This window comes from Schistocerca americana, chromosome 6 (genome assembly GCF_021461395.2).
Source record: "Schistocerca americana isolate TAMUIC-IGC-003095 chromosome 6, iqSchAmer2.1, whole genome shotgun sequence".
Taxonomy (NCBI): domain Eukaryota; kingdom Metazoa; phylum Arthropoda; class Insecta; order Orthoptera; family Acrididae; genus Schistocerca; species Schistocerca americana.
Genome location: NC_060124.1, coordinates 487,799,112 through 487,818,737, shown reverse-complemented (window position 1 = coordinate 487,818,737; position 19,626 = coordinate 487,799,112). Strand labels below are relative to the sequence as shown.

Below are 19,626 nucleotides of genomic sequence, written 5' to 3'. Positions count from 1 at the left end.
AAATTTACCAAATGCTGATGTCTTGAGAAAGGCTAAAGAAGAGGAAAGGGACAAACGATTTGGTATAACAACTGGTAAGCCTGTTGAAAAGCTGCAAATCGCAAAACATACAACCCATCGGGACGAAATTCACGCAATTGGATTGGACCCATTCTTTTGTATATATTGGCTGAAAGATTAAAGTCAGTTGCACAAATATTGTCATCAAATCAATAGCAGTGTATATGATTCATGTTTCAGATGATGTGTAGCAGCTAGGAGTCACATTTAAATTGCATGTTCTTTCAGCTGATCTTCCATTTGGGGCAACTGTGTATTTAAGCGTCATTCTCAATTTTTTTCCTGGTATGTGTCAGCTGGGAATCACATTTAAATTGCTTGCCTTCCCAGCTTTGCTTGTATTTTGGGAGATTGTGAATTTTATTGTTGCAGGTGGCGTTGCATTTCGAGTTATTTCACGATTTGGGGATCTGTCAGACAGGGCTGACAGTGTGGAAATTAAGTCAAAGTACATATACCTGTATCAGTACATGTGCATCTGCGAAGTAAATGTCACTAGTAAAGATCCAAATATCATCAACAGATCATCAATCAGTTGCCCAAGTTATCAGACGATATCCTCTAGGCATGACTCATCATTCTTGTCATTTTTCTTTATGGAAATCGTCAGATCTGGAGCTCCCAGACCAAAAGTCATGGTAACTGGTTTTGGTAAGGCTTTGTTGGTTGCCATTTCTAGACCAATAGCCAATTGCTTGGACTTAACAGATTATTTGAATAGGTGTTATAGTCATATTGTTTTGCATGAAAGAGTAGTTCTACCCTCGTGTTGTTTGAGAATAGATTTAAACCATTTTGTGGTCATGATTTCGAGGTGGAAATGCTTCTCGAGAGGTAAATCACAAGTCAAACAACTTTATCTTCAAGTTTTGGCCCATATGTACATGATGACAGATTTTCGTGATATTGAAAGTGCTTTGCGCTCACTTTTGATTGTTGCGTTGAGTGATCATCTTGGTATTGATGAGTGCGGTCAAGAATATTCATCAATGGATCATCAGCACCACCTCGATAACATTATAAGAGGTGGTCCACGTCATTCTTATATTGACGAAAAGAAAGATGATGACAAGAAAAGTGATGTTGTTGAAAACAATGATGACTATCTTTTGGAGTCAATTTTGAACGCAGGAATCTACTGGAAACGCGTGGATTGATAGGGCAAAACGTATCTACAATGAAGCTGAAGTCATCGCGAATCAGACTAAGGATGACAATCTCTTTTATGTGAATCCGTACAACATTCCTAATGCTCAGAGATGCTGAAAGAGTTGATGTACTATATACCACTGTGGACAGCTGTTATGTATCCTTCTTTCCATATTCCTTTATCTATTCGTTCATCAGCAGCGACTGAAGGACAGTTTTCAAAATTAAAGACAATGGGCTTTGACAAGCTGCCTTTACAAGTAGACAAATTCATTTTTCAACATTTGGAGTGGCTGCGTGAGGAAACAAAACTGTTAGCGCCACTTATGATGGAAAAACAAGATTCAAAGCAAGCTGTGAAGCACAAACCAACTGAAGCATCATTGCCTTACTATGAAGAAGAAAACTGGAGAGGAAAAAATAAGAAGCTGAAGATAACAAACCCCAAAAGCAATCATATACTCGATAATTCTGGGAGCACATTGAACAATACCTTATGATGTGATCCAACACGAAGATGGCAATGGGACAGAGTTAAACAAAATTTTTGATAGTTTTGAATACAGAATTTCTCCTACTTCGCGGAGAACAACAGTCTCTCAGTCAAGAGTGATAGTGATTGTTTTCAGCGGTCTTCAGATAATAATTTACTTCCGAATTTGGACTCCAAAGAGATATTTCATTCCACAAAAGACTATCGAGAATCATACTTCACCAGGGATGTCACTGAAATTTCATCCTCTGGTTAGAAAACAGAAGAAAACCGAGAGACCTGTAGCAATAAAATGGAGGAGAGTGCAATGCTGAAAAAGCTTCAAAATGAAATCATTGTCACATCGAGCATGCAAACTAGAGCAATAAAAACTACTTAGATGATTGCCCAAACTGGAATTCGACTAAGAAATTCATAGACATTAATTTGCCACTTTTCCCAAATGGGTCCTCAAGCAAATTCAAAACTCCTACCTACAACTTGAAGGGAACGTACGGTTTCGATTATTTGATGACCCTATTCATGCAAGCAATATCACTGAGTGATGATTTCAAAAGTACCATTCAAATGGTGAGCCATCCATTTTTGGATCTGGCTTTGGATGTTTTGGACAAAAAAATTATAACTCCCAGCATTTTAAGCAGAGATTTGATATTTTATATGTGATACCGTTCCTAAAAAGAAGAATAATCTCTCGAAAAATATTGTCTCTGAATGCAGAGTCGATTGTTGGGGAATTATACGAGACAATATTAGAAGATATCCCGATTTGCAACAAAAAGACATCCTGTCTGACGTGCCTAAATTCACGGTAAGTGAAACAACATTATATTTCCGTTTATACGTATGTGCTTTTCAGACTTGGTTATAATTTCATGCAAGAGGCTGTAGATGCCACAAATGGAGGTCTAAAGACTATCATAAAATGCAAGAAATGTAAAGGAGAAGCAGTCGAAGAAAAGAAATTCGGATGCTACTTGACGATGGATACTACACTCCTGGAAATTGAAATAAGAACACCGTGAATTCATTGTCCCAGGAAGGGGAAACTTTATTGACACATTCCTGGGGTCGGATACATCACATGATCACACTGACAGAACCACAGGCACATAGACACAGGCAACAGAGCATGCACAATGTCGGCACTAGTACAGTGTATATCCACCTTTCGCAGCAATGCAGGCTGCTATTCTCCCATGGAGACGATCGTAGAGATGCTGGATGTAGTCCTGTGGAACGGCTTGCCATGCCATTTCCACCTGGCGCCTCAGTTGGACCAGCGTTCGTGCTGGACGTGCAGACCGCGTGAGACGACGCTTCATCCAGTCCCAAACATGCTCAATGGGGGACAGATCCGGAGATCTTGCTGGCCAGGGTAGTTGACTTACACCTTCTAGAGCACGTTGGGTGGCACGGGATACATGCGGACGTGCATTGTTCTGTTGGAACAGCAAGTTCCCTTGCCGGTCTAGGAATGGTAGAACGATGGGTTCGATGACGGTTTGGATGTACCGTGCACTATTCAGTGTCCCCTCGACGATCACCAGTGGTGTACGGCCAGTGTAGGAGATCGCTCCCCACACCATGATGCCGGGTGTTGGCCCTGTGTGCCTCTGTCGTATGCAGTCCTGATTGTGGCGCTCGCCTGCACGGCGCCAAACACGCATACGACCATAATTGGCACCAAGGCAGAAGCGACTCTCATCGCTGAAGACGACACGTCTCCATTCGTCCCTCCATTCACGCCTGTCGCGACACCACTGGAGGCGGGCTGCACGATGTTGGGGCGTGAGCGGAAGACGGCCTAACGGTGTGCGGGACCGTAGCCCAGCTTCATGGAGACGGTTGCGAATGGTCCTCGCCGATACCCCAGGAGCAACAGTGTCCCTAATTTGCTGGGAAGTGGCGGTGCGGTCCCCTACGGCACTGCGTAGGATCCTACGGTCTTGGCGTGCATCCGTGCGTCGCTGCGGTCCGGTCCCAGGTCGACGGGCACGTGCACCTTCCGCCGACCACTGGCGACAACATCGATGTACTGTGGAGACCTCGCGCCCCACGTGTTGAGCAATTCGGCGGTACGTCCACCCGGCCTCCCGCATGCCCACTATACGCCCTCGCTCAAAGTCCGTCAACTGCACATACGGTTCACGTCCACGCTGTCGCGGCATGCTACCAGTGTTAAAGACTGCGATGGAGCTCCGTATGCCACGGCAAACTGGCTGACACTGACGGCGGCGGTGCACAAATGCTGCGCAGCTAGCGCCATTCGACGGCCAACACCGCGATTCCTGGTGTGTCCGCTGTGCCGTGCGTGTAATCATTGCTTGTACAGCCCTCTCGCAGTGTCCGGAGCAAGTATGGTGGGTCTGACACACCGGTGTCAATGTGTTCTTTTTTCCATTTCCAGGAGTGTAGTATAACAACTTGTCCGCTAACTGAAGATCAGTTTTCTCCGAATCAGAGGCAGAAATGTGTGTTGCAAACGATCACGAAAGAAATCTTAGTTAACAATCAAGAGTACACTCTTGTTGGTGCCATTCATTATAATAGCTCCATCAAACACTACACGGCATATGTCTTCGATGGAACCTACTGGAAGCAGTACGATGACCTGTATAAAGATGTACAGAGAGTTTCAAAAGAAACGATAATTTCTCCACACCTGTTCATGTATGTCAAGACAGGAAAATTTTCAAATGGCATCTACAAGACCGACGAGACGAAAAAAGTAGTTTTTACATAGGAACTTTGCTGTATAAGGTAAGCAATTGCTAAAAGTTGATATCTAAATATTACAAATACAGCTCTTATGTTAATTCTTAGTATCTTTGTTTCTGGAACCACAGCCCTCTATTCTAGTTACTAGAATAAGAGCATTTATACCCTAAATTTCACGTATATATTTTTGTACTTATTTTTCTTAGTTGCTTCACACCTCATAAATTCGATGCTTATTTATTACTGAATTCCCTACATATGTATTTCCTTCTGAGTTTTAGTTTATCCTGAAGAAGAGCTGTTAACGGGACCTGTACATCACGGCCTGTAGTTTTTACTGGTACTTTGAAATTAATAATGCAAGACTGTCAATAGATTCAGGAATGATATCAAAGAATTGGTATATTGTGAGCTCTAGGTGAAAAAAATTGTAAATCTGTGGAATACATTGTGCAGTGAATATTGATGTTTTTCTTGCATACTGAATTACACATAATTGTTATTTTAGGTTCAATGTACTTAAACGCTATTCCAAAATAATAGATAAAAACCAATTTTATTCTTTGAATTATTACCTTGTTGAAACATCAAACCAGTAATATTTACCAGTTTCATGTTTTGATTAATTAAATTAAAACGTATTTTAAGAATCAATTTTTTCTCCTAATAATTTAAGAACATAACATGACATACTGCAGTTTAAAATATTTAATCCATTGTTAAATAATGTGGTTCAGTGTATAGGCAAGCACTATATTATTATTCACCCGTAGACTTGTTTATGTAGCTTTAATAGTGGATGAGATACCGGTAACAGTATCTCTGTAAGCAAACACGTTGATTACAGAAAATTGAAACTAAAGATTTGTATGTCATTTTCTTCTCAATGACGACATTGCAAACCATTCCTGCTCCATAATCTTGTTGGTACCTTTCGTGATCTTTTCATTTTCTTTAGTTTTACTTCTTTTCTTTCTTATTCTGGCCTCCTTTTTTCATGCTTTCAGCAGCTTTTTCGGTTTATGTGACATGTTGCCTGTGCGCCCATACCAGTACAATTTTCATGTTGTTTCTAGTTTTGATGCCTGTTCTGCTCATTGTTTTTAATCTTTACTCCATCAGGAAGGCCGGAGTGGCTGGAACCGCGCGACTGCTCCGGCCGCAGGTTCGAATCCTGCCTTGGGCATTGAATGAGTGTGATGTCCTTAGGTTAGTTAGGTTTAAGTAGTCCTAAGTTCTACGGGACTTATGACCTCAGAAGTTAAGTCCCATAATGCTCAGAGCCATTTCAATGATTTTTACTCCATCATTAAAACATATTACAACTGCTGAACCGCACTCTGATTTTCATTTTATGCCATGTAAACATTTTTCCTGCACATACGACAGTCGACAGGTTCTTCAAAGATATTACATAAACGAGGTTCTACGTAAACTGCGGCGCCCAAATTAAACGAAATGACATTTAAGCACGAGAATGACTGTGTAGTCTACTGTACATGAAGTTTGTATTTTTAAAATCAGGAAGAACCAAAAGAATTTTATTACGTAAAACAGTAATTGTTTTGAGCTCTCATGACATCCAGGACCCAATAACAGCTAAAAATATGCCCAAGACCCTCATGGATGAAAGTTAGATGGTAACAGCACCAGACGCAAGGATACATAAAAACATGTGCTGTGTGTAACGAATAAATTTGAAATTGCAATCATTAATATTGTTGTAAACATTTGTTCTAGTTAGGAAGGAAGTGTGGAAGTTTGATGAGTTACACTACAGCGAGAGTCAAAAGTCTTTACAATGTATAGAAATGGAAGTATATTTGAATGAATATATTGTACAAATGAACTAAGTAGTATGTTTAAATCCTAATTCAGTACATGACTGATAGAGATGTTATTATGTTGAGGGGATACAGTATTAACGTTAATAAGGAGTTCGAAATTTGTGAACAAGAACCTCGTTTATTTGGTCCTCACTAATCCGGATTTCCGGTTTATCCGGATTCATATTTTGTGTCCCTTGGTATTTTTCTCTTTTTTTCTTATAACACGAAGATATGTAGTCGGTGAGGTACATAGACTGCTTATCAATAGGCCGGTGATTTAGTCTAGTACTGAGTGATTAAGGAGCTCAGAGTGTGTGAATGACATTGTTTCTCAAGTACTGTACATTAATATAACGGTGTATTGGTGCCCATCAAGTAAGTCGCATAGTAACCACGCCAGCAACGCTCCACCACAGCTCATTGTGCCTCTGGTGCGCTTCTCGACATGTGTGCCACCATCTGGTTAGTGGCGTGTGTGAATGTATCTGCTCTCTCAGCCATCTGTTTGTTTTGCACAGACGAGCCGTCTCTCTTTGAATCATCTAAGCGTGCACATCCCACGCTTCCACCTACAGTTACTACAGTCAGTCTTAAGAAGGTGTACCGGAATTTGTACAATGCTGAACATTTAAATATTTTGTAATTATTAGAATATATATCCGGATTTTCGGTTATCCGGATTACTTCCGGTCCCACCTAGTCCGGATAAAAGAGCTTCTTGTGTACTGCATTGCACATTGTAACATTGTTTATGTCTCACATAATTCCAAAATAAAAGTGAGAATTTACGATCCGTCCTCATAGCTGTGCTTCCAGTAGTACCTCATCTCCTGCGTCCCCAATTACGCAGAAGTTGTCCTACGAAAATTGCAGAAGTAGCACTCCTGGAATTAAGAATATTGTGACGATATTCCTTCGTCACAGCCTGGTGTTAGAGACCCGGCCCGGCACACAGATTTTATCTGCCAGTAAGTTTCACATCGGCGCACACCCATTGCAGAGTGTACACACTATCTATTTCATAATCTATTGGCACCATAAAAATGTTATGAGGGTTTTTAAAAGAACTCTTTAGGTGCTATCCAGAACTGTCAGCAAAAGGGTTGTGCCAGTTTATTATAATGTAGACCAAGTGGGTCTCTCGTAAATGATATTATCTCATTAACTGTTATCCCCACAAAAAATGTTATTACAGTTTTCGGTAGAACTTTTAGGGTCCTATTAAGAAATGCCATCAGGCCTTATGTACGAATTTATTAATTTTACATGACAAAAGTGAGTCCCACATTAATTATCTCATATAATGTCATCGTCACAAAAAATGTTATTATAGTTTTTGGTAGAACTCTGTGGGTGCTATTCAGAACTGTCATCAGAAGTACTCTACGAATTTTGTCTTCGTACAGAAAGCGAGTATCAGATTAAAATAATTATCGTATAAACTATTATCGCCACAAAAATGTTCTTATCGTTTTCAATACAACTCTTCGGGTGCTATCCAGAACTGCCAACAGAACTGTAATACAAATTTATTTTTTCCAAACTGACAAATAATTTTTTACTATACCAAAATTTTGCCGAGTTGTTGTTTTCTTCCCGAAATTCTGCAGAAATATTCGTGTTTCGAGCAGGGAATTCTAGAACTATTGCATACACATCAAGAACTATGAAAAAATGTATATTTCTCGTAAAAGGGGTGCAAACGTCACGGGAAATGCTCATAAGCATTCCTTATTAAATGCAGTTACTACGTAAACAATTACCTGCACAGAATATGTTACTAGTATTTTCGATAGAACTCTTACAAAGCTATCCAGAGCTGTCATCAGAACGTACGACTGGACATGATTTGTTTGTAGAGTAAGTGAGCCTCACAATTAATCAGTTATCTTACAATCTATTATAACTACAAAAAATGTTATTATGATTATCGATAGAAGTCTTGGGGTGTTATCTAGAACTGTTCATCACAACTGTTGTACGAATTTATTTTTTTCTGTGGAGACAGTGGGTCTAACATCAAAGCAGTTACCATATAAACTATGATCGCCACAAAAAGATGTTATTAGGATTTTCGATAAAGCTCTTGGTGTTCTGTTCAGAACTGTTGCACGAATTTACTTTTTGCGAAAATTGACAAAGAATGTTTTCGATACGAAACTTTTTTCGGGTATTGTTGTTTTCTTCGCTAAATTCTGCAGAACTATTCAAATTTTGTACAAAGAACTCAAGAACTATGACATTTCTATCAAGAACTCTGAAAAAAATATATATTTCTAAAAAAAAGGGTGCCAAATTCACCGTAAGTGAAGAGGTTTCCTCCTTAAATTGCAATTATCTCGTAACGTGTTAGCTGCACAAAAAACTGTTATTACGATATTCGATAGAACTATTGGGGTTCTGTTCAGAACTGTCCTCAGAACTGTTGTACGAATTTACTTTTTGCAAAAATCGGCAAAAAACGGTTTCGACACCGCAATTTTTACGAGTATTGTTGTTATCTTCGGTAAATTCTACAGAACTATTCAAATTTTGTACAAAGAACTCTAGAACTATCGCTTATCTATCAAGAACTCTGAAAAAAAATATATTTCTGAAAAAAAGGGTGCCAGCTTCACAGTAGGAGCTCTTATGGAGTTCTTAATTAAGTTGCAATTACCTCTTAAACTATTACCTGCAAAAAAAATGCTACTAGGATGTTCGATAGAACTCTTCGTGTGATGTCCAGAACTGTCATCAGAACTGTTGTACGAATATATTTATATTTTCTGTAGAGAAAGTGTGTCCCACATTAAATCAATTTATCTCATAAACTCTTATCGCCATAGAAAAATGTTATTGGGATTTTCGATAGAGCTCTTGGGGTTCTGTTCAGAACTGTCCTCAGAACCGTTGTACGAGTTTAATTTCCGAAAATGGACAAAGAATGTTTTCGATACGAAAATTTTTTGGAGTATTGTTGTTTTCTTCGCTAAATTCTACAGAACTATTCAAATTTTGTACAAAGAACTCTAGAACTATGGCATATCTATCAAGAACTCTGAAAAAATATACATTTCTGAAAAAAAGGGTGCCAACTTCACAGTCAGTGAAAAGATTTTCTCCTTAAATTGCAATTATCTCGTAAACTATTAGCTGCACAAAAAAATGTTACTTGGATTTTCGATAGAACTCTTGGAGCTCTGTTCAAAACTGTGCTCAGAACTCTTGTACTTATTTACATTTTGCGGAAATTGACAAAGAATGTTTCCGATACGAAAATATTTTCGAGTATTATTGTTTATTTCGTTAAATTCTGCAGAACTATGCAAATTTTGCATAAAGAACTCTAGAACTATGGCACATCTATAAAGAACTATGAAAGAAATGTACATTTCTAATAAAAGGGGGTGCTAACTTCACACGACTCCGTTCGACCATGAAATTCAAGTTTCACCTCCCGCATAACTGTTATAACTACTTGCAGTGGATTCTGTTGCAGTTTGGAATTCCTGTGTGATGGTTTGGACAGATGTCTGCCTATCACACAATACGACCCTCTTCAACTGTCGGCGATCTCTGTCAGTCGACAGACGAGGTCATCCTGTACGCTTTTGTGCTGTACGTGTCCCTTCACGTTTCCACTTCACTATCACATTGGAAACAGTGTACCTAAGGATGTTTATGAGTGTGGAAATCTCGTGTACAAACGTATGACACAAGTGACACCCAGTCACCTGACCACGTTCGAAGTACGTGATTTCGCGGAGCGCTCCACTCTGTTCTCTCACTATGTCAAATGGCTACTGATGTCGCAGATACGGAGTACCTGGCAGTAGGCGGCAGCACAATGCACCTAATATGAAAAACGTATGTTTTTGGGGTGTCCGGATACTTTTGATCACATAGTGTAGCTCGCAGAGCGTAAATATAGACGTAGATGTGGATGACGTAGATGGTCACCTTGACGACAGCGTAGGAGCCGGATCCGATGACCTCCTCCGGGACGAAGCCGTGTCGTTCCAGGACTGTGCTGCGGTCCCTCCAAAGGTCCTCCGCGGGCGCGCGGATGTCTGTCACAGACACCGACCGCGCCCCCTCCTCGTCCAGCAGGTACTCGCTGGACGCTCGCCGTGGCAGGTCGCGATGGTGCGTGCGCTCGCGGCTTCGTTCTTGCTCGCGCACCCCTGATTAGGCCACACACCACCACCTTACCGCTACTGCTTCACTGTCTGCCTCTTGTGTAGTAGCAGCTGCTAATAGAGCGAATAATGGACACTAAATTTTAACCATTCCTTTCGGTATTGTCACTCTTTTGATGGTGACTGTTGGTAGCAGTTTGTTTTTCTGGTAGTTAATATACTCTTTAAAAAAAGCAGATATGTCACGAAGGAATTTTCCGAATGAGACGGGTAACAGCAGATTCAATGTACATGTACAGATCAACAACTTATTGAAATTTCAGAAAAACTCTGTGGTTTATTTAAGAGAAAGACCTTCAAAGATTGAGCCAGTCGTAAACGCATTGTCCCACCTCTGGCCCTTACGTAAGTAGTTTTTGGGTTTCGAGTTGATTAATAGACTTATTGGATGTCCTCCTCAGGAAAATCGTGTCGAATTCTGCCCCTTTCGTCAAAATCCCGAGCTGGTTGCAGGGTACTGTCCATAATGCTCCAAACGCAGTCACATTGTTATCCCACCGTTGTCTGGGGCGTCTCCACACACGTCTTCACAGGTCCTCGGGACTAAAGAAAACTGTACTCATCACTAAAGACAATTCTATTAAAGTCAGTGATCTTCCAAGCCGAAGAGGTGTCTGGAGATTGTAATAAAACTGGTTATAGTGAGATAAAATGCACTAGACGATCTTCAGTAATATGAAGTCACTGATTCCCAAGTTAAAGACTCAAAACCCAGAAACTCACTACCAAACAGCTATACTAAAACGTATAAACGTCAACATATAAAAACACTTTCTGTAGTTACTATGATTATTATTGACTTCTCAAAAAGACAGGCAATGATAAACAACTACTTCAGCTTTGTTTTTGTAATCACCTTTCCAAAGACAATTTTGCATAGATTGATATGTATTATTATTGTCTTCGCTACAGGTTGTTATAGGTAAATCTTTGTTCTTGTTCAGTCTATTATGGAGTACGAGTAATGTACGTCTTTAGTTATCATGGAGGTTGAATTTAAGTGTATTGTGAAATGAAATAACTAAAAGTATATCTGTTCGACAACTGAAACTCAACCAGTGCTCATATCGTTTATGAAAATGAAGCCGAGCACCCCTTAGACAAGTATATGAAGGTGCATTTCAGAATCTAGCATGGATTGGATTACAGTCCTATAACTTTCGACAACAACGAAGTACTGTAACAAATGAGTACTATGAAAAATGTTTATTTAAATTCTACCATTGCTACCTTTCTCTGCAGTGCGTCACTATCTCAGCAAGCCAAGTGCTGTGAAATTGTGGCCAGCCACCCAAATTTAAACTTACTTGAGAATTACTGAAAATTGCTGAATCGACTTTGGGTTATAAGACGGTGGTTATGGTTAAAATATGGGGGCTCGTCCAGGATCTTCTGAAAGTAAAATGTAAATACTATGTTGGATTATTTTTCTTGCTGCAGATTAAAAAGTGTATATGCTGTGAAAATTTTAAGTACGTAATTTATATGACCAGTCAGACAAGTTTGAACCACAGCTAAAAACCAGTAACAATAACTGCAAAAGCAGTTCGTAATCAACATGAAGAAAAGGATTAAAAATAAAATTTATGGTGAACAATTAACACCGTCGACGTCCAACAACCAAGTCAAGTACTTAAAAGAAATATTTTCTTTATTTTTTTCCTTTCTTTCAATGGTTAAGTGTTTCATTGCATAATCGTTGACAGTGACATCGTTGACAATGACAGTAATTGAACAGGAATATAGACGTGGGAGACTCAAGTAGTGTTATGAAACAAGAACAAGAAAGCTTTATTGATGAATTAGTAGAACAGGAAAAAGACACTGGTAAACTATTAAAACAATAAGATCAACTTAAAGATAATAAAGTTCAGTTTGAAAATGTTAATGAGAAACTTGAAATCGTAATACTCTGTTCAAAAGATTTAAACACGAAAGTAAGGACCAGTTCATAGAATTCGATCATTCAATAGGAGCGTTCTTTGATTGTATCAGTAATAATACAGCTCAACTAAACGATTTCAATGGAACAATTAGTGAATTAGATGGTTGAGTATAGAATGTTGAGTCCAAGATGAAAGAAATTGAACTTAAATTTAAAACTGAAGTAAAAAATATCAAAGATGAAAACACTGAAGATAGAGGGAAAAGAAACAAAACTACTTTCGAAAGAATGCAACAAGGTAAAAAGTCAAATTTCAACTTTGGAAACTAATGTTGTTGCTAAACTGGTACTTTTTGAAAGTAATTTTGTCAAACAGGACAGCATACAATAAATTTCCAGAGAATGTAATATTAAGTAACAACAAAACCAGCACCCTAGAAAGTAGTGTTCCAGTTCTGTGCACAAAAGTTGAAGTATTGCCCAATGATGTAGTTAACGGGAATCTTGTTAACAATGTTGTTACCATGTTTTGCAACATTCCAGTGAAAAACATTTAGGTGAATGTAGTTCACATTCTGTAGATTTTCTGCAGCATTGCAGAGATAATTTTGTGTTTAATATGACTGACATCATGAAAATTAAGTTTGTTAAGAAAATTCTAGAAGTTGAAGCGTTAAGTTGATCTAATCGGTATACTAATGAAGACTCAGACTATGCAAATTTCGAGGAAGGATTTGTAGATAGATTTTGGTCAGAGACTAAACAAGCTAAAATAAAAAGTAAATTTCTCAATGGACCAAATTGCAGGGAAGAGCATATCAGCATGAAACAGTTTTGCAAAAATCAACTTAAAAGTTAGCTGATTTGAGCAAACCTTTAGATGAACTCACCCAAATAGATGCCTCAAAAAGAAAGTTACCAGCTGAGGTATTGTGGGACCTGGTCTATGAGCCAAACAACATGAAAGGCTAATTTTGGAAATATGTAGATGAATTACGAGAGGTCTTCGGAAAGTAAGCTCCGATTGGGCGCGAAATGGAAACAACAGTTAAAATCTGATGATGCGTTGCTCATACGTTTTGGCCAGTGCCTCTAATGTATATGTCGACCGCGTCACGTCGCTCTTCTCAGCACGTAAAGATATATAGGAAACAGTGTCTCCCGCCAAATACAAGGGCCTGGTGAGAGCTTTCGCATGATATTACGCAGCCCACATAACATAATACAACATAACTGCCAAGCATTTCCTTCTTCATGATAATGCTCGGCGGCACTCTGCAGGGGCATTGAAGAAGCTCCTGCAGCGATTTCTATGTGAATGTTTGATCTCCCACAATACAGCCTTTAATTGGCTTGCTCTGAGTATCATCTCTCCTCACATGAACTGCCGGCTAGGAAGACAACATTTTGGCACAGACAACGAGCTATAGACCAGTACAGAGAATTGGTGGAAAGCAATGGCGGCTGCCTTCTGTGACATGGGTACTTGTAAGTTGGTATGACGCAACGACAGACGTCTAAGCCTGAGCGGTGACTATGTAGAGAAATAACTGGAAGGTTGTAATGAGACATCCTCCTCTAACATAACCATTTTTTATAGAAATAACCGATACCACGTTTACCATCGATTCTTGTATAGGTGAACATTATATCAGCTATTTAACTGAATGAACTTCATACGATTTTGTATACGATGTGTTATGTTTCGGGCTAAAAGAGATGATAACTACTACACTATGAAGCAGGATGGGGTATTAATTCAGGAAACAAAAACTAGCTAGTGTCCCATTGTCAGTCCACATGTTAGGTGCTTATGAAGTAAGTAACAAACGGACCAGAAATTACACTAATACGGACACAGAAGAAAAACACTCTAGTGAAGCGATCAGTAGCTATCTTAAATCTTAAAGATGTGTACTGTCCTGTTAACACTGTATCTCTTGAGAAAGAAGTATGATCACCAAGTAAAGCAAAATATGCAAATAACGAAAGTCAGCACACAGAAATTGGAAAAGAGGATACAGAAGAAATTAATTTATCGGAATTCTATAACAGAATACAGACTTGTCATTTGTCAAACGCTGAAGTAAGTGGTTTTTGCGATGGTTTTGAAATTCAGGAACTATTGAAAGAAGCAGATACGAAAAAAGTGAATACTGTATTAACTGGCTGCAACTTAAGTGAAACAGGATAGTTAAACAGTAATGAAATACGAAATGGTGATGTTGGTAATATGAGTAGTGATATTGATGATGTTTGTGGTAATACTGATGTCAATTAATATAATCAATTGTAAATAAGTGATACTGAGTATAGTAATGAAGACGAAAAGTATTTTGGTTGTTTAAACAAGAAGGTCTAGCGGTTCTGGCGCTGCAGTCCGGAACCCCTGTTATTAGTAGTGACAATGCTGCTGTGTAGGTACCCAAGGACACTGTTAAAAGATTAAGGGATGTTAATGACTGTATCACAGCAAATGAACTCTTTATTTAAATACTAGCAAGGAGACATGTATAGATGATCATACTAATTCATTTACCAGCTATGGCAGTGACAGTCGGCTGCTTAATAATATGAATGAAAATAGATCTTTTTATATAATTTGTGTTTAAATAGTGATGCTATTGAGAAATATGAAAGCCTTAGAAAGGTGATTAAAAACCTGTATTCGATTTTATTACTTAAAAGTAATTACCATAGAGCTGATCTATGTGAAACAAGTAACTGTGCATGGATTGATGAAATTCTCAATGACAGTGACAATGATGTCTGTGATAGTTTAATGCAAAGTATGCCAAGACAATGAAAAATGGTAACAATTGTGATTTTGGGGGTTTAGTTCTGAAGAGCCTGATATTACTATATGGACTATACATAATTCAAATATTTTTTTTGGGGGGGGGGGATGATATAATGAACTTCTTTCTGATATACGACTACTACAAACTTCTGAAAAACACCCAAAGGTACAGAAAAATCGAATCACTTTGTAAAAACAAAGTGTTTATTTGTAAATGACCTTATTAGATTCAAAGGAAACACCGCATTGGGCCACTCAATGCGTTATCTACGCCGTATCAGTTTTTCAATATTTTTTAAATTGACGAATTAATGGTAAAAATTATAGATGAAACTAATCTTTACAGTGCACAGAAGAAACCAAACAAAACCTATAACTGTAATGCTCATGATCCTTACATATTTACAGTCCTAACTGTTATTAGTAATCTGGCTCCTCCTACTGCTGTTTGTGAACACTGGAATGATGTTACTGGTGCCGAGCTGGTAAAACAGACAGTGTCTCAGAGGTATTTTGAGATTTTGACGACAATTTTTCATTTCAAGGACAATACAAAGGGTCCAGCCCTCGAGAGTCGAGATCGTGTCAAATTCTACAAAATTAGTCCTATAAATGATCACATGAATAAAAAATATCTTTCGGTTGCAAAGAGTGAGTGTCACTTGGTTAACAAATTTGTGCAACGTAACCAATGCGAACACATGAAAATTTATGTCAAAGATAAACCACATAAATGGGGATACAGACTTTTCGTTCTGTGTGCAGAAATGTAGTTTGTACACAAACGAAAATTGACAGTGGGGAAGGAAATAATCTAAAATTCAGATCAGATAATGAACCAGATACTGATCATGCGGAAACGTTGTGATTAGCCTCGTAAGGGAAATTCCAAGGGACCAGAACTAGAAAAACTATTTGAACAGTTATTACACATCTATACATCTATGTAATTTTCGATAGTAACATTAATTCAGTCTTAACTATTGTTCATCTGGTGTATAAAACTCTGTTTTAAGCGATGAAAAGGTTTATTAATAATGTCAATTTCACACACTTTTCCATAAGTGCAGAGTGACGTTTATGAGCACATGTAGTAAGTTCCACATAATTTTGCATAAATGCAAAGTGTAAATAATTTTTTTTTCCAAATTAAGAATGTATTATTTTTTCACTGTTTTTCCAGACATCCTTGAATAATTACAAATACAAAAAAGATCATTTGGTGTTCCAAAGAAAAGTACGGAATAAAAGGTTAACACCACGAAATTGATAGGAGTAACTCCAATTACAGCATGGTCGATATGCGTGGAAGCACCCTTCTAAAAGAAAAGCAAGTACGTGAACAGAAATTCAAAATCAAGTATATGTCTTTACTAGCTGAGTATCCGGAATTGTCCAGGTATGTATTTATTACAGTTCTCTTAGTCTATCAACTGCTCTTAGTCCATCTCCTCGTCTCTCTCCCTCTTTTCCACCTACCTCGCTGTCCATCTCCTTCTCCTCCCTCTCCCTGTCCACCTCCTCCATCCCCCATTCCCCATTCTTTATCCATGTTTGCCTCTTCCCCTCTCTGTCCATCTGCTACTATTCCTCCTCTCGCTAGCTATCTGTTGCTCCCCACTCTCTCCGCCCATCTGCTCCTCCCCCTCAGTCGATCTGCTCCTTCCCTTCTGTCCATCTGCCCCCCCCCCCCCCCTTCCGCGAAGTCCATTTCCTCCTGTGCCCTCTATCTGCTCATCTAGCATTCCATCACTCCTCCCTCCTTTTCCTGTCCATCTCCTTCTCACCCTTCTCTGTCCATCTGTTCTTGCTACTCTCTATTCATTTCCTCCTGCCCATCTCTGTCCATCTCCTCCTTACCCACTGTCCGCAAAATGTATTGCGAGTAGAGTTAGTAGCGAAGAAATAATAACTTTGAACGTCATGCATGATTTGGCAGAGTTCCACGCACCTCGGTGTTTAAGATGTAGTATCTTCCGAGTTATATTTCGTATAATGATACAATATTGCATGTACGTTCAATGATATATGTGAATACTGTCTACAAAATATATCGCGGATGTATTTAATAGTAAAGAAGGGATAAATTAAAATGTCGGCCTGATGCGGCAGTTTTGCTGCATGAACAGCTAAAATGTAGCAAGCGACAAACTTTTTCGCTCTCGTCGTATCGTGGGGGGTCGTCAGAGAGAAAAAGTTTTGGGAATTTTGAAGTATTGTTGCAAGTAACTAAGTGCTCTCAGTCTCAAGTAACGTATCAACTAAGTCTGGGAATTCGCGCGTTGTGGGAAACACTTCTTTCTCACTCACTCCCTTCTAATAGGTAAGTGATTCTTGTCCCCACAGCGACTGTTTCCTGACATTAAGTAATATGAGCAACAAATTTGGCTGAAATTGGTCCAGTGGTTTAGGAGATGATGTGGAACGCACGCACATACTTACTTACATGCGCATGTACATTTAAAGGGTACAGTACCGCCCGACATTGAAAATAGGTACAATATTCTTCGTTATTCTTGTCAGAACAACATATTTTTTGTAACAATAACTCAATTTCACTTAATACACCGAAGCCGGATACCAGTGTAGGAAAGAAGGACAATTTATTTATTTAATTGATCACATGTGCACTCGCACAAAATAAATCCCTGCATCCAATTTGGTGAGATCTGTGAAATGAATGAATGTATGGTCGTCTGCTAACCGCAGATAGTGAATGTGCAATATATGATCATCTTTGAGACGGTCCTTTGGTCACCTTTGGTGAACCAAAGAGATGAAATTTACCTGAGCTTTCAGCACCTGAAATGTGGCTGGCCAATACAGTAGCATGGTGCTCCCCCACCTCGGCAGAGGTGCGAGATGACCTGAAGAACGGCCATGTTTCAGCACTCTGGCGCTGGATCTTGTGTTGGTAAGACCTGTCTTAGTTGCGTTCCATAAAGACAAAAGAGTGGAGAGAATGGTATGGATGTGAAATACTTAAGAGTAGCTTGGAATAATAATTTCTCTATTTCAGGAACTTTTGAGGGGAGAATTAAATGACAGGCAGGTAATATTAAGGGGATCGAAGTAATCTTCTGAAGTGACCAATGGTCACAATGGAACCACATGTATCAATAAGTTGAAATACTTGCGAGTGCTAGTACTAAGTTGAAATACTTCCGAGTGCTAAAGTTAAGCTGAATTACTGGCGTGTGTACTATAAGTTGGAAGTATTTAAGAAATGGTGTGTGCAGGACTTGAAATTAGAGACGAGTACTTCCACGTGGTGAGTACTGTGTGAGTCTCAATCTGTGTATGAGACAAAGGATAAAGAGAAGTACTCGTCCACGGTATCAGTTGAGGACTCGCGTGTGTGATGAATATGTTCTTAATATTATTTTGCGTGTTATGTTTCCGTGTGACGCTTGATTCAAACGATAATACTCTGAGAGAGAAGTAAGGTGAGTCAGCCGTCTATCCAGCAACGCCACTTGGCTTGCATTGCACAGGAAGACGTGCATATATCCTCCAGAGTTCGTAGTAGGGAAGAAAAGTTTCGAAGTGGGGCAGTGTCGTGTGAAACTGGAATGAATATTAATTGAAGTGGGAAAGCTGAAAGTGAAGTGATTCTAACATTGTGACTATTCTTTGTGATTGTATTCTATGTTGCCAGTGTGATGTATTTCACGTAATTTAATTATGTGTGGTTTGCATGGAAGAGTAGCAAGATAGCTTCAGAGGCAGTGCATTATGCATGTTCCTTTTTGTACCGCTCGGTCTGGAGGAAATTTTCGTGATGATGGGTGTGAGAGTCGAAGTGTGAGATATAGCAAAAGATCCACCATCCTATCAAGAAAACGCACTGTAGCGTTAGATCATTAGGATACCATAAGATAATCACCAATGTAAAGCCATGCCCACTGGGCGGAGTTTCTCATATGTAATTGTTGTATAACATGTAATGGTGTGTTTAGGTTATCTTTGAATCAGAATAGAATTTGTCGGAATAAAAAAGATAGTGAAAAGAAAAATATTGGTGGCCTTGTTCATCGCATATTGTGTAGTCATGATAACCAGAATTTATAATGCATGTGCCATTCATATTCAGTGCGATGGCCACGTGTTGATCAAAGCCGTTGGGTAAGAAAGAAAGTGTGGTATTGCCAGCGCGTAGTGAACAATCAGAGTTGTGTAAATTACTAAGTCAGACGTGCGTTATCCGTTTCCGTTGCGTAATATTCAAACTGGAGAATAATTTGTAGCTTAATTGTGAGTAATAAAGTTCATAATCAGTCATTGATGTTACTCGATAAACAAGAATAAATCCACTCTCTTGGCAGACCTCTCATATTGCAGGCCTGACTGCTTGATGCCACAGTATGAGCAACGCATGTGGGTGCCTCAACCTATGTACATCCGTTTTTATAACATGTATGGATTCCAGTTACACGTAAACTCATACACAACCGGTAATTTACACTACCACACTGCCTGACAAAAAAGTGAAGCACGTGGAAGGGGAG

At 39.0% G+C, this 19,626-nt stretch overlaps 1 protein-coding gene across 1 annotated transcript in view; it reads right to left on the bottom strand.

Moving 5' to 3' along the window:
• The window catches only part of LOC124620240 (MAP/microtubule affinity-regulating kinase 3-like), a 256,035-nt gene that overhangs the window by 75,223 nt on the left and 161,186 nt on the right, over positions 1-19,626 (bottom strand). Inside the window, exon 3 of the mRNA XM_047146908.1 lies at positions 10,195-10,418. Within this exon, the coding sequence (XP_047002864.1) occupies positions 10,195-10,418 (224 nt within the window). The remainder of the gene's footprint in view (positions 1-10,194; positions 10,419-19,626) is intronic.